This window comes from Strix uralensis, chromosome 5, assembly GCF_047716275.1.
Source record: "Strix uralensis isolate ZFMK-TIS-50842 chromosome 5, bStrUra1, whole genome shotgun sequence".
In the NCBI taxonomy this organism is placed as follows: Eukaryota; Metazoa; Chordata; class Aves; order Strigiformes; family Strigidae; genus Strix; species Strix uralensis.
In genome coordinates, this window is record NC_133976.1 from 55,000,929 (window position 1) to 55,019,121 (window position 18,193).

Consider the following 18,193-nt stretch of genomic DNA (forward strand, 5'->3'; position numbering starts at 1 on the left):
CGTGTCTCTTGCCGAGGACAGGTCTGGAGCAGGGTGAAACAGGAAGGAGAGGGCAAGCTGGCACCATGGGCACCTCTGTCTTCCCGTGCCTCTTCGTTATCCTGCTCACCAGGGGCTCCCCAGCAGGGTGTGCTGGAGATGACGACAGCTCTGCATCCCACAGTAAGTGAACTTTCTTCCTGGCTCAGGGAAAGGCTGGGTCTGCTGTGGGGAGTCCTCACCAAGGGTATGCAGTGCAAATGTTGTGTCGAGCTTGCAGGAGAGGTGTGTGGGTAGCTTGTCAGGGGTGGGATGCTTGTGTGCGTGTTGGGGGGAGCCTCTTTGAGCTGCTCTTTGTGTACCCTCTTCCAATCGTGACCTTCCCTCTCCAGGCACAGCCAGCACTGCAGAGAAACCTATTTTGTTGAACAACGTTGCGGATGCTGAAGCCTTCATCAGTGGTGCGGAGGTGGCAGTCATTGGATTCTTCCAGGTGTGTTCACAGCATCTCCCTGCCGCCAGCTGTGAGCCCTATCCCACCCTGACAAGAGCTTGGGTCTGAATGTGGCGTAAACACCTAAAGGCAGCTCCTATCCCAAAAGGTGCTGGGGCTGTGACAGGCATTTGGAGGGATTAGATGACATGCCACAGAGAGAATGCAGGGAATTAAGTCTGTGTGTGGAAAGGGAGATGGAGCAAGGGAGGAAGGTGAAGGAGGTTGTAGGAGCCCTGGAACTGGTGAAAGGAAAATGCTTCATGGGAAGCAAAACAGGAATGTGGGTGGCAGAGAAACAGTGTTGTCAAGGGGTGAGAGGGAATGTCAGTTGTTTGCTTTGGTCAGCAAAGACAGAGCAGGGCACTGCCTGGATGATGAGGCTGAGGAAGCCAGGTCTCAGGGAGCAGTGCTGGTGTGGGTCCTCTGAAGTCCAAGAGGGTTTGGGCTCAAGCTGCACCCTCCTCACATGGAAGGTATAGGCATGGTTTGTCTGTCTCACTGCTTTGTTCCCCAGAGGTGATACCCATGAGATCTCTGCCTCTCTGTGTCTAAATTCAATTGAATTCAAAGATGAGTGATAGGTATGTGCCCCTTGCCCTCAAAATGGCATGAATATTTTTCCTTAGGAAAGAAGACAAAAATATTTATTGAGGTAGAGCACCATCAATCAGAGGCCTCTTTGACAGGATCCTCATTACTTTTAAGGTCCCCAAGTTGTGCCTTTTTCCACCTTTTCCTTGAGCTCTGCCCTGGCCTTCTGCTGCCCCACACACTGCCTCATGGCTTCTGTCAGAGAAGACTTTAGCCTTTCAAAAACAACTCCTTTCTGCAATCTCCTTCCTCTTTCTGCCCATGCCTGGGGCTGGAGGGCAGCCTAGGGAGAGCATCATGCCCTTGGTATAGGGCAATGGCATCTCACAGCCCACCACAGAGTGAGGACCGATGGTGCTGCCTGTGAGGGCAGCAACAAGTGTATGAGCCGTGGAGGCTTGTGCCCCAGGGGCCTCGCTAAGTGCAGATCACAAAGCACCAGCCACCTCACTTTCAGCGCCTGCAGGCATTTGGAGCTCCTCAAGGGTTGCTCTTGCAGAGCTACAGTCCTGCAAACCAGCAAGGCAATCTGCACATGCAGAATGAAAGTGCTGAGACGCCTCTGATGCCTCCTTTCCCCAGGGTAGCTGGCCAGGCTTGTGGCAGGGCTGTCCCTGGGGCATAGAGCCTTCTGCCGAGCTACAGCAGGGCCCGTGGCTTCTTGCTGGGTGAAGCATCATGGGGGCATAACTGCTGGTGTCTTGTGCCATCGCAGCCCCCTACCCGCTGCAGGATTTTATTGATCAGAGTCAGACAGGAGGCTACTGCCATGCGGACCCAGCAGCTGCCAGCGATGTGTTGGGTGTTCAATGCTTGAAGCATGACAAGGCTGCATTTAAACAGTAGATAAAGACATATGTGTGCCATGAGTACTTGTCTTGGGCCCTCTGCCTGAGACTATATTAATCCAAATAATGTCCTTGTTCTCTGTTCATCGTAAATTATTTCTCTGCTGCAGCCTTTCAATTCACTGCAGTAGGCAGCTCAGCAAGCTCCCCATATAATGAGAACAGCCTCCCTGACTGGGAACAGCATGCCATGACGGAAAAACAGCACGCTGCTCCAAAAACCCCACGTGTTTGTGAGAAGGGGCCATGCTTGGCCTGATTAAACCCCAGCTTTCCCAGGAATGCTCCAAAACTCAGTGAGGTTATTCCCACCTCAGGCTTTCACGCTCCTACCAGAGCCATGTCGATGAGCTGGCATTTCCAAAACAGGTCACGAGAGTTGTTTTTCTTTTGAATGATGGAAGAATTTTGTTTTCCATTCTCTCTGGGCTCACAAACAGCTGAGCTGACGGTTCAAACTAAAAAGAAAAACAAACCAATTTCCAAGTAGAGGCTGTGTCTTGAGAATTTAAATCCTATAAGTAGAAGTATCAAAAATACATCACTCTAAAGAAAAGTTGGGAATGGGAATAGCAAGGGAGGCTTTAATATGGGCTAATGCTGTAGCTAATGTTCTCGCTGCAAGAAAGAATGGACCTCAAATTACCGAGAAAGTGCACATTTATATCCTTCGATGTATCTGCATTAGCTACTTTTTAAAGGATATGTCTAAGACACCTTTTTAAAAAGGAATCAGGATGCTGCTAATGCAAGGTGTTCAAAAATTATAAACCCCTGACTCTAGAATCAAGGTTATCTTGAAAATTGTATTTTTATATATTTATGTTATACACACACACACACACACACACGTGTTGTGTGTGTATATCTTTTATATATATTTGAGCGTGCTACATCCATATTCTGGGTTTCTCCCCTCCCTTTTGAGAGCTCTAGGGCTTTGCATCATCACGATGTTACCTGCGAGCGTGGGGGTAAGCAGGGAGGTTTCAGACAAATGGAAGGCGAGGTCCCCGCCCTGCCGTAGCCACCTGCTGTCTGTGGCGCTGACACCGGCAGCGGCCCTGGTGCCTTCCCCCATTTTGTGAGGAGAGGTGGTTGGCGGGGCGAGAGGGGGCTCTCTGCAGCACTCCGGCCACGCAGGCAAGGGGACGACGGGAGAGAAAGTCGCTTACCCGACCTCCCCCGGCCCCCCGCGGCCCCCCGCGGCCTCCCCCGCCCTTCGGCTGTCCCCCCCCCGATCTCTCCCCCCTCCCCCGGCGGGGTCGCGGGGCGGCCGGTAGGTGTCGCCCTCGCCCCACGTAGGGGCGCGCAGCGGTGGCGGGAGGGGGGGTGTCCCCGCGGGAGGCTCCGCTCCTCACCCCCGCCCCCCCCCCCCCTCTCCCCCTTTCTCCGCAGGAACCGGAGAGCCCCGAAGCGTCCCAGTTTCGGCTGGCGGCCGGCCGGGTCCCGGAGGTGCCCTTCGGCCTCAGCACCAGCCCCGCGGTCCTGTCCCACTACGGCGTCGCGGCCAACACCGTCACGCTCTTCCGCAGGGTGCGTGGGCCCGCGGCGGGGGGTGGAGGGGGGTGTGAGGGGGGGGACGGGGCCACCGCTGCCGTGGCCGGAGAACCCGGGGAGCTACGCGGGGCGAGCCGCGGCTGCCCCCGAGCAGCTCACCCCCCGGGGAAACAGGATGCCGTGCCAAAGGCCGTATCTACAAAATGAACGCTCTGGTGTAGGAGTTCCCCTGCCCGCTGGCTTTGGTGAGAGGGTCTGCTAGGGCAAGGCCTTAACAACTGCCCGCAGTCAGGCTCCAAAAGAAGTGAAATCTCCGGGTAGTAGTAACAGAGAAGATTCAAGCTGCTCATCTCTCCTTAGATGTCATTGACGATCACTCTCCCTGCTCACCTGAAAGCGCATCTGTAGTTTCCTGCCCAAAGAGGTCTTTTGCTTTTCACTTGCAGAATGATTGCAGCCCATAGCTGAGACATGCAACATTTATTACACCTGATGAGATTCTCCATTTTAAGTGTTTGCCTTATGGATCTGCTCCAGCACCCAGTGCTTTGCAAAGAACGATGTCTGTGTTTCTGAGTGACCTGCCTGGAACTCGGTGTTATTTGGACGGGATTTCCATGGTTTTGGAAAAGCTCCTGAGACACATACATGAAAAGCATCTAGAGGCCATGTTATAATGGATTAACACAGCAGGCTTGATATCAAATCTTGCCAAGTGCCACTTCAGGCAGGCAAAGCTGTCTCTCTGGGTGCACAACTTTTCCATCGTGACTGAAACCAGATCCAGACTGGGTCCCTGCAGTTACAGATGCTCTGCCCCCAAAAGAAATCCCAAACACTCTTTCTGTCTCCTACACTGTGGTTTGCAGAGTGATTCCCTAAATACGCTTTGGGCGTGGGCCCATTAAAAATGTTACTTTGCAATTTCTTAGGGATGGATGCTGTGCAAGATTAAATCTTTGTTGACTCCAGCTGTAAGTGCTGGTGCCTCAATGAATTTGAAGCTATGGTTGCTGAAATCTAAGGAGATGATATTGGGAAGGGCCATGTACTTGCTTCAAGAGTACCAACAAAAGAGCAGGTATTCTACTGGTTATATCAATTTCCTTGTGTTGACCCTTCTCACACAAGTATGGCACTTAAAAACTTGAGAGAGAGGTGTATCTGAGGAGGAGAGGGGCTCTAGGTACCACAAGGTGACCTAAAAGTCCTTGAAGTGTTGTGTCACCAGAGCTCTAAGCACATGGAGTGGGGGGGAACAGGGAAACACCGCGTGTACTAGGGAAACTGAATGTGGCAGCTCGGCCAAATTCTAGATCCAGGTTGTACAAAGATTCGACAAAGCCAGTTTGTTCCCCTTTCTTTCTCATGGTTTCCTGCACCATGTTTACTACTGGCATTATCCAAATAATTCAAAGAGAATTATCTAAGAGTGAGCAATAGGTAGGCAGGTCCTTTAATTTAACCTTTTATTTGCTATGTGCGTATTTGCAATTTGAAGCAACACCCATCTCAGTTTTAGTTCTTAGTCATGGTGGTTTTCTTCCAAAAATATTGAAAAGATCCTTTGTTTCTGAGCTGTGGCAGATAGTGAGGATGACTGCATTGGGAAGGTGTTTGATAAAAGAAAGTGTCTGGATTGTTGGAATTTGGATTATACTGAATATTCTTTGTTCACAGTCCAGTTTTTGCAGCTGAACTCTTGTTTAATAGGAAAAAAACCACAACCAAGCAACTAATGCACTAGTCAAGTTCAAATGTGGTTGACAATTCATTTGTCTAATTGTCAGTTTTTCTTAAATTATTCAGACACATTATTTTTCCTTTTATTCTGTACTGAATACTGTGTAGGAATAAGGGGTCAGAGCTAAAAAGGAAGAGAAAAAAGAACTGAGACAGGAACTTGGAATCAAATACTTTTTTGAAGAATGCAAAGATGCATGACCAGGATAGCTGTGAATCAGAGACATAAACTCATTTTTTCTTTGCTCTTGCAGAGTATGAAACACTTATTACAATGCTTAGAATCTTAAACCATAATTACAGTAGTAGGAGGGGCTGCTGTGAATTGGTGAGACTTCTTTGCATATAGTGGAGGCTAATGGATTTATTCTAGTGAGGAATCTGGCCTGGTAGACCTAAAAAGAACATGATGTTAACATGCTAACAAGCTAATTATATGGAGTGATAAAGATTTTGACTAGAGCTTCAACTGTTAGATGCAGGCTGTTTTCCAGACTTATTTTCTTAAAGATCATAAATGTTGAGCGCAGATTTAGGATGTTATTATCCAAAAATGTAAATCAGGTGTTTCCAGAAGCCCATGAAAGTCAAGAGAAGACTTTCTGTGAAGTCCAGGGTGCTTTAGATTGGTTTCCAAGGCCTTTCTGATTTTACCTGCCCAGGTGTTTCACTGCTCTGATCTCATTTATCTGAGTAGAGCTGCCCTTTCATTTTATGCAGAGCAAATCTGCAAGAGGAATCAGGCTGCAGAGTGTGAAAAGCACCAGTCTGGGTTGCCAGACAGGGCACTATGGCCCCATACCAGATCAAAGACCTTTCCAATGACCACAGAGAGCAAAAAGAGCTTTAGATGTCTGCACATCACTGGAAAAAATAACACAAGCACTGTCAGAGGTTGTACAGATGCAGAGAATAAAATCTAGTGTGCATGTGGACCTTTCCTCAGCCCCGAGAACCTCATTCAACATGTGTATCAAAGGCTTTCAAATCCCAGACTTTGATCCCAATGCGTGTCAGTCTCCATGGCTCAACTCAGTTACATCCTGCGGTGGTACTGCACAGCAACTCTGCCCCTTCAGGTGGTTTAGCTATCGTTCAATGGTTGCCTGCTTTTCTTCTGTTTACCAGGTCACAAAAACCTCAATAAAATCACATCGTTTGGGTGGGAGGGGTGGAGTGTGGGGAGATTCGTGGTAGGATGCGTTTTCCTCTACAGCTAAAATGTACTGGACTTGATTTTTTTTTTTCCTTTTTTTTTTTTATTTTTTTTTTTTTGTTTCTGCTGTACTGGAAAAAAACCTCTTTTTATTGGAGAGATTTTCTGCTTGCACAATGTTTCCAGGAAATCCATACAGGCCCATGCCAATGTTTATTACTTGTAGAACAAATACAGTAAGCAGATGAAGATTTTAAAAGGGAATGTAAAGCCAAAATCGATGGAAGGAGTTAGGCTATATAATAATCTCTCCCCACAATGCCTATAATAGTTTATCAGCTAATCCTCCCTGTCTCCAGTGCATCAGGAGCTGATACTGTAGGGATGTCTGGAGTCCTCAGTGATTTCTGTTATGCCATGAGTTTGCCTTGTCCTTGGGAGACTGAAGAAGGGTGGAAGATCCTTATCTTCAAGTGCAGTCTGGTCTCTGTAGGTTCTGGACATCCAGAAGTGGGGATTATGTGGTGGTGGGGAGTGGATGGCAGTGTTCCAGGGGTGGGTGTCTCCATGAGTGAGTGCCATCAGTGCCTCTGGAGGGGGTGCTGGGAGGAGAGGACAGCTGTTACTGGAGGTGTCTTTGCATGTCTTCAGATAGACAATGACCGGAGGGATGTGGATATGAATGGCAAAGATGTTGATGCTGAGAAGATGACTCGTTTCATTCGGATGAATGAGCTCCGCCTGGTGACAGAGTACAACCCTGTGGTAATTACCAGCTCCCTGTAGCCCTCACCCTGGCACTAGGCCTCCTCCTCATGGGCGTCCTCTGGCCCAAGAGTTTGCACACCCAGATGTGTGAGAGGGTTGGCGGCAACAGTGTGGATGGGGTTGGGGAAGACATGCAGCTCTTTGCTGCTGCTTCATACGGGGACTGGAAGTAGATTCTGTCTGGGGTGTGCGAGTGGGGTGGGAAGAGGAAGGGAGGCATGGCGGTTCCTTTAGCTTTCCAGTAAATCTGGGGTGTTGGTGTGCAGAGAGCTCCATTTCTTAACACTCCTGCCAGCAGTGCTGCTTCCTCCCATGGGCATTTGCCGTGTTGTGCCATCCCTGCAGACCCTGCTCAGCCAGGATCCCCTCTCTTTGGCTGAAAAGCCTTGAGGAACATGGAAACTTGACTGACCTACTCCTAGAAGGCAGGCTTTTCTTCATCACCCAGCTCATAGGGCTTGACATAAGACCAGCTATTTGAAGGCATATTCAAGAGCTGGCTGGAAACTTCCCAAGCAAAATTTTTCCCATCCCCTCTATCCCTTGTTCCAGAATTCATCAGTTCAACAAAAAAAAATTATCAGACATAGGATGCTTCCATGTTGACCATCTTCATTAGCTCACCAAGCGGACTGGCAGTGGCAGAGTCGCAGTGCTTCTTCCTGCTATAGGGTGTGACCAATGATTTAGACTCCTCTGAAATCTCGGCAGTTCACTGGGCTCATTGCTGTGAAGTTAGTAGGTCTTAGAAGCCCTGATGGATGCAAAGCTGAGATTTTTCATTGCTTATGGGGCCTTTTGTGGACTTCTGGATAACTACAACAGTGCTGACCAAGCTCAATTTAATCAAAGGAGAATGGCCCAACCTGTTTCAAAGCTATACCTTTTCAAGCTGATGCCAAGGATCAGCTAAGAGGTGCAGCCCACCAGTAGAGAAAGCATTTTCTTTTGGAAATGCAACGTTTTGTTTCCAGAATGAAATACTGTAGAAGTTGTGGTTTTTTCTTAAAAAAACCCTTGGATTTGTTTTTTCATCCTGATAAGGGATGTGAAAAATGCATTTCAAATCACATAATATTTCTGGGGGCAGAAAAGCTATATCCTGCCCCACTGTCCTCATAGCCCTTTGAGAACATCCAAGTCCCATTAGCTGGGATGTTCTTGTTATCTTCATAATTGCCCAGGCCTTCTGAACCTCCACTGCATCTTTTGGCAATTCATTAGAGCATGGGTCTTTCTTCATGCGTTTCTGCTGATGCTTTGGGCTCTTGCTCTAGGGTGTCCTGTTCGGCACCCAGGCTGTCTCCCTGATCGAGAAGTTCTGAGGTGTTGAGCTGGTCCCCTCTACCCTAACTGGCAGTACACATGTTCTATTTTTTTTCCCAGATACTCTGGAGTCCTATCAAGGTGCTGCAATTAACAGTGCCTCCTGCAGTCTCCATCCCAAAGCCCTCCCAGATCCTCTAACGTAGCTTGGTTTTTTGTAAATATTTATTCCCAGTGCATATGTTGTTTACATCTAAGAATGCTGCCGGTTAGCGGAGGCTGGGGTCACACAGATCACACTGAGTGCTGCCAAGAGTTTCTCTCCCCATCTTGGGGCCCTTACTGTTTCTCCCACATACTTTAGAGGCATTTTTTAGGCAATGCTTACCCTGTGGGCTTTCCAGGAGAGCCAGATGTGACCTGGCCATGTTGATGAGCTCTGCTGATCGCTCTTGCACAGGGTTGCGTGGACAAGCATACCATTGTGTGGAGCTGCCCGAGGAACTGCTGCTCCAGCTCTACCTGCTCGCAGCCCAGCCTTGTCATGGTCCTTAGTACCGGCTGACTTCACCCTCACCTTCAGACCCATCCTCTCCTATGAGGTCTTCTAATGCTCATCAGCCTTGGTTTGCATCCACTCTACTCTCCCCTGCTTCATCTGCACACCACTGGAGAAGTGGAGGAATACAAAGTGTCTGATAAACATTAGGCTAATGGCAGAATCCTGGCTGCCAAAAACTAGATGCTTTGTGGTGCATGGCCCTTGCTGGTGTGCACTTCCTGACCCTTTCCTTATTACTTGTCATGGTTTAAACCTGGCTGGCAGCCAACCACCATGCAGCTGCTTGTTCACCCCTTTTCCCTTCAGGAATGGAAAGGAGAAAATAAAGCAAAAGGCTTGGGAATCGAGATAAGGGCAGGGAGAGATTACTCACCCATTATGGTAATGGGCAAAAGACAGACTCGTTAGGAGAAGAAAAAGAACATCACTTTAATTCAAACACTAACACATCACTTAACAAACAGAGCAGGACAGTGAGAAGTATAATCACATCTTAAAAACTCCTTCCCCCCAGCCCTCACATCTTCCCAGGCTCAGTCTTCCTCCCAATTTCTCTACCTCCTCCTCCTGAGCAGTGCAGGGGGCAAGGGATGGGGGTTGAGGTTGGTCCCACTGCTCCTCCCTCCTCAGAGGAGGATTCCTTGCACTTTTCCCCTGCTCCAGTGTGGGGTCCCTCTCATGGGCGACAGTCCTCCATGAACTTTCTTTGACGTGAATCCTTCCCCTGGGCTGCAGCTCTTCCTGAACTGCTCCAGTGTGGGTCCCTCCCACGTGTTGCAGTCCTCCCAGTGCCAAACTACAACAGTGAGGGCTTCTTCCCACAGAGTCTCAGCCTTCTTCTGGCACAGCCACCTGCTCTGGCATGGGGTCCTCCATGGGCTGCAAGTGGGCATCTGCTCCACCACTGACCTCAATGTGTGGCAGGGGCACAGCCTGCCCTCTCACCATGGGCTGCAGGGGAGTCTCTACTCCGGTGCACCTTCCCCCCTGCCTCCTCCTCCTTTCTTCTACTGACCTTGGTGTTTTCATAGGTGTCTCCTTCACAACTTCTCCTCACAACTCCCACTCCTCCTCCCAGGTTTCCCTTCTTAAATATGTTATCACAGAGATGTGGCCACCACCACTAGTTGGCTCGGCCTTGGTGCAGAGGTGGGTCCGACTTGGAGCCGGGGGAGCTTCTAGAAGCTTCTCACAGGGGCCACCCCTGTAGCCCCTTCCCCTGCTACCAAACACCAACCCCCTCCCGAAACCCAACACAGTACTCCTGGAGTGTGTGGAAACTTTCTTCTTCCGCCAGCGGAGACCTGCACAGTCTGCACCTCTGTGGTTTTGGTGGCATCAGGGAGGCAGCAGGTCTGTCCCAGCTGATGTTTTGTTTGAGGGAGAGGCTGCAGAGCTGCAGAAAGCAGGCAGAAGGAGAAGGGAGATGATGAGTGAGTGAGTGAGTGAGTACCTGAATATGATGCAGTGGCTTCTTGGGCAGTGCTAGCCCTGTCTCCTCACAGAGGGCCAATGTGTGCTGCCTACTTGGCCTTGCCCGGGCGATGAGGGGCAGCCAGCTCCAGGTCTTCTCTCACTGTGGGACTGCAGAGGCAATTTCAACACTCAGCACTCTGCAATGCCCAGTCCCTCGGGTTGCTGAAACTTTGGACTCATCCCCATCCTACTCACAGCTTAATGTTAAAGAAAGGAAATAAGGGGAGACACCAATCCTGACACCACAAATCCTTTCCACTCTCTTGTTCCCATTTCAGCTGGGTGCTGGACCTCAGTCATTCCGCACACCCTTATGTTCAATGTTTGCTCACCTTCCCTCTCCACTTCCTTGCTCCTCTAGGCTTCAGCTTGCTGTATCAAGGCAGCCCCCTTGCCTAGTCACTGACTATCCTGAGGCCAGTGATGAACCCTTATGGTCTTCAGACTCTTGTCTCGGGAATAACCAAAGCCAGGAGGTTAAGCGCTTCCACAGAGAACCCAGATTGGATCCCTCCTGCTTTAAAGAAAGCTGTCCTGCTTGTGAGGCTGATTTGCAAAGAAATCTCAGCTGGGGCATGAGGATTGCTGTCCCTCTGGCAGTGCATCTGATACAGACTGAATGTTCTCAATTTTCTTGTCTGTGCCTGTTTCTCTCTGTGTCTGTGGGGGCTGTTTTTTCGGCAGACAGCAATAGGTGTGATGCAGAGTTCGCTCCAGCTTCATCTTCTCCTGATCACAGACAAGATGTCCCCAAAGCACCCCGAGCACATGCGCAGATATCGGGCGGCAGCAGAGCTCTTCAAGGGGAAGGTAAGTCCAAACAGAGAGGAAAGGGGGCCATTAGGGATTAAAAAAGGAGAACAGTGATTTCTTTAGTGGATGGGGAGGGCATAATCTCCTTCTCTGTGCATTAGGAGAGCAAAGGCCAAGTGGCAGGAAAAGAAGATTAGCTAGATAATTAAGTGGAGGGGTTGGATCTGTTCACCTTTTGCCAGTTTGCCTCCTTGTGGGGAAAATATCCTCTGCTCCCTCAGTGGGACATTATGTACTTCCTTGCTTCTGGTCCAGTTTTGTTCCCTTGTACTGGGAGATGACAAACAGCTGCTGCGCATCAGTCTGGTGACGGTTGCATTCCACTGGTGTGAGAGGTGATTTTGTATACACAGCCTGCAAGATGCCAAGGAGCATTATATAAGTGACCAGATAGCAATTAGTGTCATGGTGCTTCTTAACCTTTTTCCTTCTGGTTGGATCCAGGGATAAATGGCTATTTTAAAGGAGTTGCAAATGGGTTTGTTGGGTTTCCCACACTAAGATGATGGGATAGATGGGATCTTTCAGAGAAATTTTGCCTGTTTCCCACCCCACTGTGAACAGAGCTCCCCAAATAGTAAATCATCCCATGGCTGATTCTCTGCCAGCAGCTGGATTACAGGGGAATTTGTGTCCGGGGAACAGAGAAAGGAACTGGCAAGCAAAGGAGGACTGGGAGCAACAGGAAGCCATTTGGGGCAAGCGAGAACAGCAGATGGGAGAGGGCAGAAGATCATAGCAGTGGGGAATGTTGAGCTGAGAGGCGGTGGAAGTGACCTTCCTGGGAGAAGTGTAGAGCTGGAAAGAGTTAGGGTTTGCAAACAAGAACATCTGCATTCATCTGTTTGTGGTACTGAAGGGGAAGATTAAAAATCAAGTACATCCTCATCTTCAAATGGAGGGGCACCCTCAAAAGTCCTGAGACTTGTTTATGACAGGACTACTTTGGACCTTGCCATCTGTCCCACCCATTGGCAAGAGGCCAAGCAGAAACCGTACATTGAAGTCAAAAGATCTCTTTGAATGTGTTTTGCTCTGATGAATACATAGTGATAAAAACTCCCTCATTTATCTGAAAAATTCGAGACATCTCATGTGAGTTGTGTGTTATAGTGACACCATTATCACTGTCTTCCATGAGCAGCTGAGTCTGATACAGGTGTCCCCCAAGCAGCCTATTCTTCTAACACAGCACATTACTGTTTACCTTCACTATCCTTTGCTGATGCAGCTGCAGCTAGTTTTCACTTCATGTGACATGCCTAGATCTGAGAAAATGTGAATAATTTTCCTAGAAATACTTCACAAAACATTGGATAAAATGTTGTACTGAAGTCCAGATAGTTTATGAATTGCCAGCAAGTCAAAATCTAACTTTTTTTAATTGATGCAGGCAAGTTTCCCACTAAATCAGTGTAGAAGTTTGCCAGAGTAAAATAGAGAGATTAAAGATGTGAGGATTTGACTGATTATTTCCACTTTACTGCAGTGGTACTGCAGGACACATAGATGAAGGGACTTAGAGTCTAATAAGTTGTTTTTCCTAAAAGAGTGGCACTCAGTGGAGTAAATTGTGATTTGGACTGCCCTCTTACAAAGCAGTAAGAGAGCACTAGGATCCCTCTATTTGGGTCTTAGATCTGGATAGTAAGGAGTAAGCAGAGTGATATGCCCTCTTAGGTTTGTCTCCGTTGCTCTGTCATGTAGAAAGACATGAATTAATTTGGGTATCAGAAGCAGCCACTGCACAATGCCATGGAAATCTCTGCCAGCTAATTTTTCTAAATGGAGTTATCTGTTGTCAGGACTACCAAGTTAACTCAGGTTTACTTTGAAACAAGTGAAGTATTGAGTAGATTTTGCCTTTCTGCGACTTGAAGGTTGTCCGTGAATAAATACAAGATTCTTGACTTGAATTTTTTTCAGGACTACCAGTAAATAATTCATAGCCTGTGGTGAAAGGCTTGTTTGTGCTGTGGGGTTAGTGCTATCAGTGGTTTGAGCAAGGAATCATTGCTGTGCAGTGGAGAGGTGTTCAGGCTCCCTATGAGCATGTACCACTGCATCCAGCAGCACTTTACAGTGACTGTGGAGTGCCAGAGCAGACTGGGGAGACTCGGTGTGTTGCAACTTCTCTATAAGCCAGCACAGAATACAGAGCCTTGAGAGGGTTCCCAAGCAGGAGAAGGGATACCGATCCTTTCACACATCTCTGCTGTACTCTGAGGGAAGAGGAGTCTTTCTCGTTGTCACCAGCTGGAGGGAGAAGAGAAACTTGTTGCTTGAATTTGTGGAGAGATGAGGAGGAACTGCTGCTGCTTAGTGGTTGACCCCAAAGAGTGAAGGAAATCATGGAATCATAGAATCATTTAGGTTGGAAAAGACCGTTAAGATCATTGAGTCCAACCATTAATGGATCATGAGGAGGTGATTCACCTGCCAATTTCTGGATTATGGTCCCTTCATCTCTGGTTTATGATCATTTCATTTTTGCCTGTGAGGAAGCTGAGATTTTTAGCTGGAGGATCCATGAGGCTGTATAGTGAGGACCGTTATTTGAAAACAGCCTGAACTGCACCCTGAGCAGCAGTGAGGTCTGAAAGCAGTCTAGATTCCTCTAGATTTTATTGTGGAACCTGGGGGCTATAAAATGCTGGAGAGGAAAGTGCAAATGTTAGATGATACTTAAGACAGCAAGAGCTGACAAGAATAAGAAGAAATATGGTACATTTCTAGCAGACTCTGAGAAACAATTGTGGGTGGGTAACAGTGAACAGACATCGCTCAGAGCGCTGCAGCTGCAGGACTGAATCCACCAGCCTTCCTGGAAGGATCCTACTGCAATCAAATATGTGCTTATTTGAGAAAGTACTGCCAAGAGTCCAGGCTTTCTTCTGGAAATGCAGGGTTTGCAGTGCTGATCCAAACTACCATAAGCATCTTCAGTTTTCTTTCCACAGTATGAGTATAACACGACAGTTACAGCTGGTGTACCTCATGGGTGTCTGCAGAAGTTTCAGTAAGGTGATGCTGGAAATAACAAAAACAGCTTTTGCTGCAACTGATACAACTGGTTTACAATGTCAAAATGATTTGGGTAAAGATGTTTGCAAAGTCCCTTTTAATTTATATGTGAGCTTTTTTAGAAATGGGTTCTGAGAAACTCCTGAGAGTCCTTAAGGAGTTCTTCCATGGAAATGGAAGGACAGTGCCCTTTCTTTTGCAGACAGTCATTCATATACTTTATTTTTCTTGTCAGACATTGATGGCTCCAGAACCAAGAGAGATAATACTTAGAGATGCCCCTCTTAGCCATAAACAGGGGAACCTGTAAATATGGTTTGTCTATGTCACTTAACAGATATCTGCAGTAAAGTTGTTTTTATAGCTTGCTTTTTTAAAATTCATGACTGATGTTTTAATTTTGCTTTGATGTACTATGTAAGCTATGTGTGAAATTACTCAAACTTCAGAATTTGATCCTTTTGCTTATACAGTCTCCTCAAAGAATGAAGGTTGCAGCTCCATGAAGTTCAAAGTCAAACACTGGATATGAGGCTTGATCATCCTTCCTGTTTGTCTTCATTAGAAGAAAAACTAAGCAACATCAAATTGGTTTCTAACATTGCGATACTATTTTCGATTAACTTGGGCAATTTTCAATTGCCAATTTTGCAGTACTATTTTCAGTTCCTTGGGCAATAACATCATTCCATATCTTAGTATTTACCAGGAACTTGATGTTCTAAAAACACTGGGCTAGGAATCAAGTTGGTGAGACACCAAGAAAACACCAGTGTACAAAATTTTCTAATAGAGAGCTTATTGCAGGTGACAGTACACAGATAATATCATGTGTGGAGGGGAGAATTTGTGTCAGGGGTTCCTCATCCATGCAGGAGATCCTTCACTGCCTGTAGCAGCAGACCTCTGAACACAGGCCAGAAGATTGCTACAAAATGAAACAATTTCATGGAAATCATTTCAGAATTTAAAAAACAGCCATTGTACAGGACAGTATGAAATAGAAAATGAACTTCCTGTTTGGGATGGAACTACCTGGTTTCTAGCAGTACTGTGAGAGTTGGCATCATAAGTGGGATTTGTTTTGGTGAATTATAGCTTTGGTAAGTTGTTTGAGCCAAGGCTTTAGGCTGTTCTTAGCACTAGCATGTCCTTCCTGTCCTAAAATAGGTGAAATAAAGTACCTGTCACCATTTATTATAGAGGTTGCCTAGATGACTGTCCAAGACAAGGCTAAGATCTAGATGGCAGAAGTTAGGTAAGGTGAATCTTGTCTCATGGTCAGTATAATTTTCCATAGTCACCACATTCATTTTTTATGATTAGAGCTGGCTGGGAATCTCTGAACAAAATAAATTCCTCATGAGAAAATGCCAGTTCTACCAGGTGGCATCTACCGTGGAAGTGTCCCCATTGAGAAACCTGCTTGGTTTCCAGCTGCTGAGGAGACTAGGCTTCTAGTGCTTGTGGCCTCAGTACCACCACACCTTACAAACTGCCTCACAGGTGTGACTTTGAGGCCACACAGGCCTTGGCAGGATCCCTGGAACACAACCAGCATGGGATGTGTGGCCTGTCCTTTTACTGAAGAAGGATTCATCTCACCTCAGTACCTACCGGGAATGTGTCATTCTAAAGCACACTCTTTCGAGCAACAGTGGACAAATGCAATTGTGTGTTTGGAATATAAGAGGGGAAGGAAACTTTTGCTATACTTTGGCACTCTGTAAATCCCTGAGCCAAATGTGAGTCATTAGAGAGATCCAAGTCAGGAACTGTGAATGATGATACTTAAGCCCTCTTGGCTGAGGGGACAGTTGTTTGTGTGTTTTCATTTTCTTTTGCAAGGAAGAAGGTGTTTGGAGTTCTAAACACCTACCTTTTTATTCTTTTATTCTTACTCTATTCTTTGTATTCATGGATAAAAAAGTACAGCTTTTTAGTTTTTGGGATTTTTAACAAAGACTGGAAAGCTTGATAAAGTGAAGAATGTTGACTAACATTTATATTACTGTTTTAAAATGCTATTAATCTGTTTTAAAGGTGGGGGAGATTTTGTATAAAGAGTGACAACATTTAATAACCTAGGTATTCTAAATGCTTTTTTGGATTAACTTCTTGTTTAACATTTGATTAAAAGAAGTTGTTGTCTAGTGAATCTTTCATAGAGAAAACCAAAAGCTGGTGAATGAACAGGTGAAAATGTGATACCATTTCCTGTACCAACCCTCTGAAAGTGCTTCTCTCCAACACCAGACTCTGTTTCCAGCTTGGTAGTTGGAAGGAGATGCCTAAAACATAAGTATTGCTGCTCCAGCTGAAAGCCTCCTAGATCAGATCCTTAGGCCTCTAACCGTTCTGTAGCTTGTTATTTTATCCTGCAAAAGGATGAATTTAACACTCTGGGAGAAATTCCTCACAACCAGTGTGCTCACTAGCTTGTTGCCCTTGGGGCACAGCTGACTTTGAAAGAGAAATTGCAAGTGGTAAATATCACATATCCAGTGAAAGCATTGTTCCTGTTTCTGTATCACAGTGATTAACTGCAGTTAAACCTTACACCAGACTAACTATCCCTCCTTCCCATAGGCTGTTGCCTAGGAAAGTTTCCAGATATATTTTTTTTAATAGAACATAAATTTAATAAAGTAAAGATTTTGAGATTTACCGAGTTTATTTTCAGAGAAGAAAAAAGTTTTGAACTACTTGAGTGTTCTTGATTGAAAAGAAAGGAAAACATGAATCACAGCCTGGGAACTGGGCACATCATCACATTGCATTACCTTTTTAAAATTCTTCTTTTTCTTGTGTAAGTTAAGTCATATCCATGTCCATATGTACATTGAATATGCTAGGCCCAGTAGACTGCACAGGATAAAGAGAAGATAAAATGATGCATGTTAGCTGGATGTTTGTTTCATTGACTTGGATGTCACCTGCCAAGGGATTCTAATCAGGTCACTGATTACATTGCTCAATTGCTGTATTTGTTTTCTTTTATACAATTTATACATAAAGTTTGTGTTTAGTATTAACAGATAATTTAGGAAAGATTTTTGAGATAGCCGTGTATTTTATTGATAATCTTTGAGATTCCAAAATTTTAAATTTGTACCAATTCCTACTGCACCTGTAAGATCTCAGTTGAAATTTACTCTTAAAAGAAAGTCATGGAATTGGTCACCAATTCTGATAGATCTGTTCTATTGAATCCTAATCCTTGGCTTGATCTTGCTCTCCAAGAATATTCAGGATCTCAGAAAACTGTAGGTCATTATCATCCCGGCTTATTCATTGTTGGGCTTTTCTCCCCAGGTCTGAACAACCTTCCACTGAGCTGGGCTGTATGGACATTGGTGTCTTGCCAACAACCCTTGTTTCCCAAATGATTGCATCTTCATTTCTATTCACTGCAGCTCACTTAAATATGTCTTTTTTGTTTGGTACTCTCATGTTCTTACGCTTGCAAGTTCCTGCTGCCCTGTGCTTCACTCCCACATTCTTGCAAATTGAATTTGATTCTCCACACACCAAAACACCTTTTTACTCTGCCACTCTGGGTCTTGCATGGATGTGAGCATCTTATCCAAATAACATGCAAGTGGAGGAGTCACTTCTTTTACATGTACCACTAAGATAAAAGACATATTGTTTCCTCATCTATTAAGAGAATAGAAGTGGAGCCTGCCTTCCTGCCATACTGTAGATATATTTTTAAAGAAGGTGAAAGAAGATATTTTGTATGGTAATGTAAGTCTGGACTTGCTAAAATAGAGGAAAATGCACTGCATGGAGCAGTTAGAGAGTGTCAGAGGAAAGTGTTGTCCTAACAGGGTATGGTAGGTTTTCTCTAACCCTTTATAAAAATATCACTGTTAATCTTCACATGATCACCATCTGGGGATCTGTTTTCTCTCTCAGTCTCTGTTTTGCTCATGTTTCCATCACAGATTCTCTTTATCCTGATAGAC

At 46.1% G+C, this 18,193-nt stretch overlaps 1 protein-coding gene across 1 annotated transcript in view; it reads left to right on the top strand.

Annotated features, from left to right (window-relative positions):
- Nucleotides 1–50: 50 nt before the first annotated feature.
- Nucleotides 51–18,193, top strand: part of ERP27 (endoplasmic reticulum protein 27) — a 19,572-nt gene continuing 1,429 nt past the window's right edge. Inside the window, exons 1-6 of the mRNA XM_074870888.1 lie at nucleotides 51–162; nucleotides 372–472; nucleotides 3,313–3,450; nucleotides 6,965–7,078; nucleotides 11,070–11,195; nucleotides 18,173–18,193. The exon at nucleotides 18,173–18,193 is cut by the window's right edge and continues 177 nt beyond it. Coding sequence (XP_074726989.1) covers nucleotides 66–162; nucleotides 372–472; nucleotides 3,313–3,450; nucleotides 6,965–7,078; nucleotides 11,070–11,195; nucleotides 18,173–18,193 — 597 coding nt within the window. The 5' untranslated portion in view covers nucleotides 51–65. The remainder of the gene's footprint in view (nucleotides 163–371; nucleotides 473–3,312; nucleotides 3,451–6,964; nucleotides 7,079–11,069; nucleotides 11,196–18,172) is intronic.